We start from the raw sequence: 4,991 nt of genomic DNA, 5'->3' as shown, positions 1-4,991 counted from the left end.
AAGATCATCTTTTGCAATTTTTGACTTGTTAAAATAGGCAGTGAAATCCAAGAGAGGGTTTTGTTCAACTTTATATAACTTCTCTTGATAGAAAAGTATATTCTTTTTAAATTCCTCAACTTGTTTTTCAAGATTTTCAATCTCAATGCCTTTTAGAAAACAAGTATGATTTAAGACAGAAATCTTCCTTTCGAGTTCAACATTGTTTGGTTTAGCTTCTTGAAGCTTCTTATTGAGAATATCAACATCCATTTGTCTAGCATTTGCCCGAAGCCATTCATTGGTCTTTTGAATTTCAAGATCTTGATTGGCTTTTTCAAGATCTTGAATGGTCTTTTCAAGATTATGACATTTTTGTAATAACTTAGAATCAGGAGAGGCATTCAACTCACATTTTTAACCAACATCTTTTCTTTATACGATTGAAAGTCTTGTTTAATAGTATCATGATCAAAAAGTAATTTTGAATGTTCTTCAAGAAGTTTTGAAAATTCACTTTTAGAAAATGAAATACTATGTTTCAACATTTTATTTTTGTTAGCTAAAGTCTTAATATGAGTTGTCAAGTTAGACAGAGCTAAATTAATTGACTCTTTATCTCTAACTAATGAAAAAGTAGAGTTAAGATTTACCTCATCATCCGGGTACTCATCATCAGTGCTTTTAGCCTCAAAAGCCTTGTCCTTGGCCAACCTCGCTATAAAGCAAACATTAGCAGAAAGATCTTCATCTTCATCATCCGAGAGCAATAGCCATTTGTCATCTTCAGCAAGCAATGCATGACCGACTTCCACTTGCTTGGCTAATAACATTTTCTGATTGTAGTACTCATAGTTCCGCTTACGAGGTTGCTTGCAATCAAAAGCAAAATGACCAGGAATTCCACAGTTGTAGCACTTTTTGTCTGATGTTTTCCCCTTTTCAACAACTGGTTTCTCAAATCCTTCTTTCTTCTCACCATGCTTTGATCTACTTCCTTCACCATGCTCATAACTCTTTGAATGATAGTGTTCCTTCTTTAGAAATGCACTTGTAGAAGAGGTGCGGAGATTGTTGTTTGTTGGCCTCGCTTTGTAGAATTTCTTCTTGAAATGCTTAGTTACCGCGGCAAGAGCTTGATATAGTTCATCTGAGACACCATCTCTTGTAGCCATCATATCATCTCCCTCCTCATCAGATGAAGGAACAACTACCATTTGCCTTTTAAGAGCTTCAGAAACCTTCTTTTCAACAATAAATGTCAAAGGATCAGAAGATACAACTTCTGGCATTTTGTTTGATGAAGCTTTGTTTAGAACTTGATGTTCATTGAGTTTGAAAGATTTATGAAGATTATGGATGGTGAACTTGGTCAGATTTTGATGTTGCTTAATCTGTGTTCCAAAGTCTTCCCATTCTGGAACAAGAGCTTTGATGAATTTGATGTTTAACTCAATCTCTGATTTCTTGACATTGTTCTTCCTAAGTTCATTTATGACATTGCAGAATCTACAATAGACAGCCTCTAGAGATTCATTTGGCAATTTGCTGAAGTTGTCAAACTCAGTCAACACATCTGTCAATCTTATTGTTGAAGTCACATCAGATCCTTCCATTTGTCTTGCCACTTCATCCCATATTTCCTTGGCTGTATCATAAGAATCAACAGAGCCATATATTTCATCCGGTAGAGCTTTGTATAAGCATGATCTAGCTCTGTTATATGCAGTTGTTCTATCTTTTTGTTCAACATTCAAAAGATCAAGAGTCAATATTGCACCAGTAGTGGGATGGCGATGAACTGCAAGTCCATTAAGAATGGAATCTTTAAGCAGGTGACCATTAGGTTGACATTCCACATAGTCCATATTTCTTTTCTTCCATAGTCCATAGGAACCATGGTAGAGAACTGGAGGTCTTGTATCTGAACCCAATGCCAATGCTTCATGAGAAGCCATTTGAAAGAGATTTGATTTGAAACTTGAAATGAAATGAGAGTTGTAAAAATCAGGAAATGAAACGATCTTGGTGAAGATCGTTCTAGGTGAAGATCGTTTTGGAAGATCGTCCTAGATTTGAAGAAAGAAATAAGACGATTTAATGGAAGATCGTCTTGGAAGAAATTCAGTGGAATTTGTCTAAGTATGAAATGAAATTGAAATTGAGATATGTTTTTGGATTTTTTGGAAATGGGAATTGAAATTGAATTAAAGGAAATTGAAATGAAAATTGAAAGATGAGAGATTTGGAAATGAAACGATCTTGAAGGAAGATCGTCTTATAAATTTGAAGGAAAATGAGATTGTCTTGTTTTGAAGATTGTTTTAAGGTACTTTTCAGAAAAAAAAAATCTAAATGTTTTGAAGAAATTTGGATAGAATTTCAGTATGAAATGGAAGGAATGTAATTGAGCAAAACCAATCTAGAAGATCAGTTATCAAAGAAGTGTGTGATTCCCAATCACAACAACTTCGAATAATCAACCAAACATACCAACTTTCAGAGAGAAACTAAGACAATCTTGGTCAGGATCGTCCTAGGATCAGAAAATGAGACGATCTTGGGGATCTTGGGGAAGATCGTCTTAGAATTTTATCTCAAAATTTTCTAAGAAAAAATACTTTTCAAGTATTTGTGCAAAATTGGAAATTAAGGTTAGTGTGTGCAAAGGTTAGTGTGTGAAAAGGTGTTTGTGTGTGTATGGAGGTTGAAGATGGAGATGAAAAGAGAATAATTAGAGTGAAAATGGAATGATTAGGATAAATGTGAGAAAAGGCTTACAAAGTTGGGTATGGAGAGGAGTATTTATACACTTGACTAACTTTCACTAATACTCCTTCCATTATTAAAATAATTACATTCTAACATTCTTCCCCTTGGTGTTGAAATGTAATACATGCATGACATCCTCTTTAAATACGAATTTGTTGATGAAGGTCTTCGAAGCTTTCTCATTGTCTTCAAGATCTTCCATAAAACTTGGCTTTATGTCTTTAATCTTCACACTTACCTTAAAGATGTATCTTTAAGTCTTGAATCTTCTCAGAGTATAAGCATTGCGGAAACTTGATCTTGGCTCTTTAGATTTGAAAATGAAAGCCTCTTCTTGACAAACTTAACTTTGTCACACTTCCCCTTAATTAATGAATCTCTCTCTTGAAGCATTTGGACAAACATCATTTTCATTACAAACTTCCCCTCGATCAAACAATCATATTTGCATACCACCAATGCTTATGTATAGGGTGTACCCGCGGTGTACCCACCACGTTGGCGATAACTATCTTCAAAGAATAATTTGGGGATCGCTTTAGTCAACAATTTATCTTTCTTCCCCTCAACTGATGAATTCTTCTTTCTCCATCAAATTTCAAGAAAGCACACACACTTGTTCGACTTCATTGTTCTCTTTCTTCCCCTCATGATGAATGTGTGGCCACATGTTCATCATGTCTCTTTGAAGTCGAAACTGGGGAATCAACCATTATGAAGTAGTAGTCCAATAAACAACATCTTTAGCCCGGGTTATACACTGACATGTGTATAAGCCATATTCACCAGATCACTTAACAACAACCTTTGGAACCCATTTTTGCTGAGGCCCAATGGTTTTTGTCTTCACATTCCAAATGTAAGTATCATCAATCCAGCGAACTGAGTCTGAAGTCCATGGAGGGTGAAAACTCGAAGTCATAGAAAAGTTAAGTTTTCATGGACGCAGTGGAGAGGATAAGACATTCACTTTTGGCATATGAATTTTTTTAGGTGCAAGATTGAAGAGTTGCCAAAATGAGTATTTGATTGTCTTTTTCTCAGTTAACTTTTGTTTGTAAACTGATTTCCATGTGAGCTTAGGCAACTGAGCTTTGGCTTGTAAGATGAAAGCTGTATTGTTTTCAAAAGATAGGAATGAGACTGAAGATACTGATCCATCAACTGTAGATGATGTTGAATACTTCTTATTCTTCTCCAATGAGTAATTGATAAACTGAGACATCTTTCGGGCAGTGGTTGATGAAACATTAACATTGGAGCTCTTTGGGATGGACTCAGTGGAAACTTTCTTTGAAACATCAAGTTCAGTTGGAAGTATTGGACTTGCATCATGATAAACTGATCCATCATCACTATCAGTATCATCCTTCTCAACTTTGTTGAAGTCTTTGAAGACTTTTCTCTCCTTGCTTAATAAAACAGTTGTCTTATCTTGCAACTCATGTTGAAGATTCGAAATTGTTTGTTGCAAGACAACTTCTTTCATTTGACTTTCCAAAATGTGTTCATCAAGCCTTTGAAGTGAACTTTGCAACTCATTTGTCAATTTAGAAATTGTAGATTGCATCTCACTGGTCTTCTTTTGTAGAGTAGAATCGTTGTTCACAAGCTCGATGAGACATTTTGACAACTCATCTGTTAAGTTAGAAACTTTGATCTTCAAATGAACATTTTCAGTTTTGAGCTCCTCATTTTCAGATTTGAGTTGTTCATTTTCAGACTTGAGTTGTTGAATTTCAAGATTAATCTTCACATTTTGAGTTTTTGTCTTTTTGACATGAACCTTTGGAGGATTTGAATTTTGATGAGAATACCTTTTACAAAAAGCTTTTGTATCGGCGATTATAGATTCATAAGACTTTTGATCCTCATCATTCATGGGTGAAAGAGTATTTGAGATGTTTGACATTTTGTTGTTCAAAGGAAGGTATGAAATGAAAAGTAATTGTGATTGAAATTGAAGTGAAGAATTAAAATTGAAATTTGGAAATTGAAATTGAATTAAAGGAATTAGAAATGAAAATTGAGAAATGAGAGATTTGGAAATGAAACGATCTTGATGGAAGATCGTCTTAGAATTTGTAAGAAAAATGAGACGGTCTTGATTTGAAGATCATCTTGGTTTCTTTGAAATTTTGATGAAAAAATTCTAAGTTTTTTGAGAACATTTGGACGGAGTTTCAATAGGAATTTGAAGGAATGAATTTGAGCAAAACCAATCTATGAGATTAGTTACC

At 34.5% G+C, this 4,991-nt stretch overlaps 1 protein-coding gene across 1 annotated transcript; it reads right to left on the bottom strand.

Moving 5' to 3' along the window:
* Positions 1-3,688: 3,688 nt before the first annotated feature.
* LOC122604357 (M protein, serotype 5-like) lies at positions 3,689-4,663 on the bottom strand. Its single transcript, XM_043777249.1, has one exon. The coding sequence runs from the start codon at positions 4,661-4,663 to the stop codon at positions 3,689-3,691; it is 975 nt and encodes a 324-aa protein (XP_043633184.1).
* Between the last annotated feature and the right edge of the window lie 328 nt (positions 4,664-4,991).

The sequence above is a fragment of the Erigeron canadensis genome, chromosome 6 (genome assembly GCF_010389155.1).
Source record: "Erigeron canadensis isolate Cc75 chromosome 6, C_canadensis_v1, whole genome shotgun sequence".
NCBI lineage: Eukaryota > Viridiplantae > Streptophyta > Magnoliopsida > Asterales > Asteraceae > Erigeron > Erigeron canadensis.
This window is presented reverse-complemented; position numbering and strand designations above follow the sequence as displayed.

What these genes read in the sequence shown, in the direction of transcription:
- LOC122604357 (XM_043777249.1), bottom strand. Translation starts at nt 4,663, where the DNA reads ATGTCAAACATCTCAAATACTCTTTCACCCATGAATGATGAGGATCAA.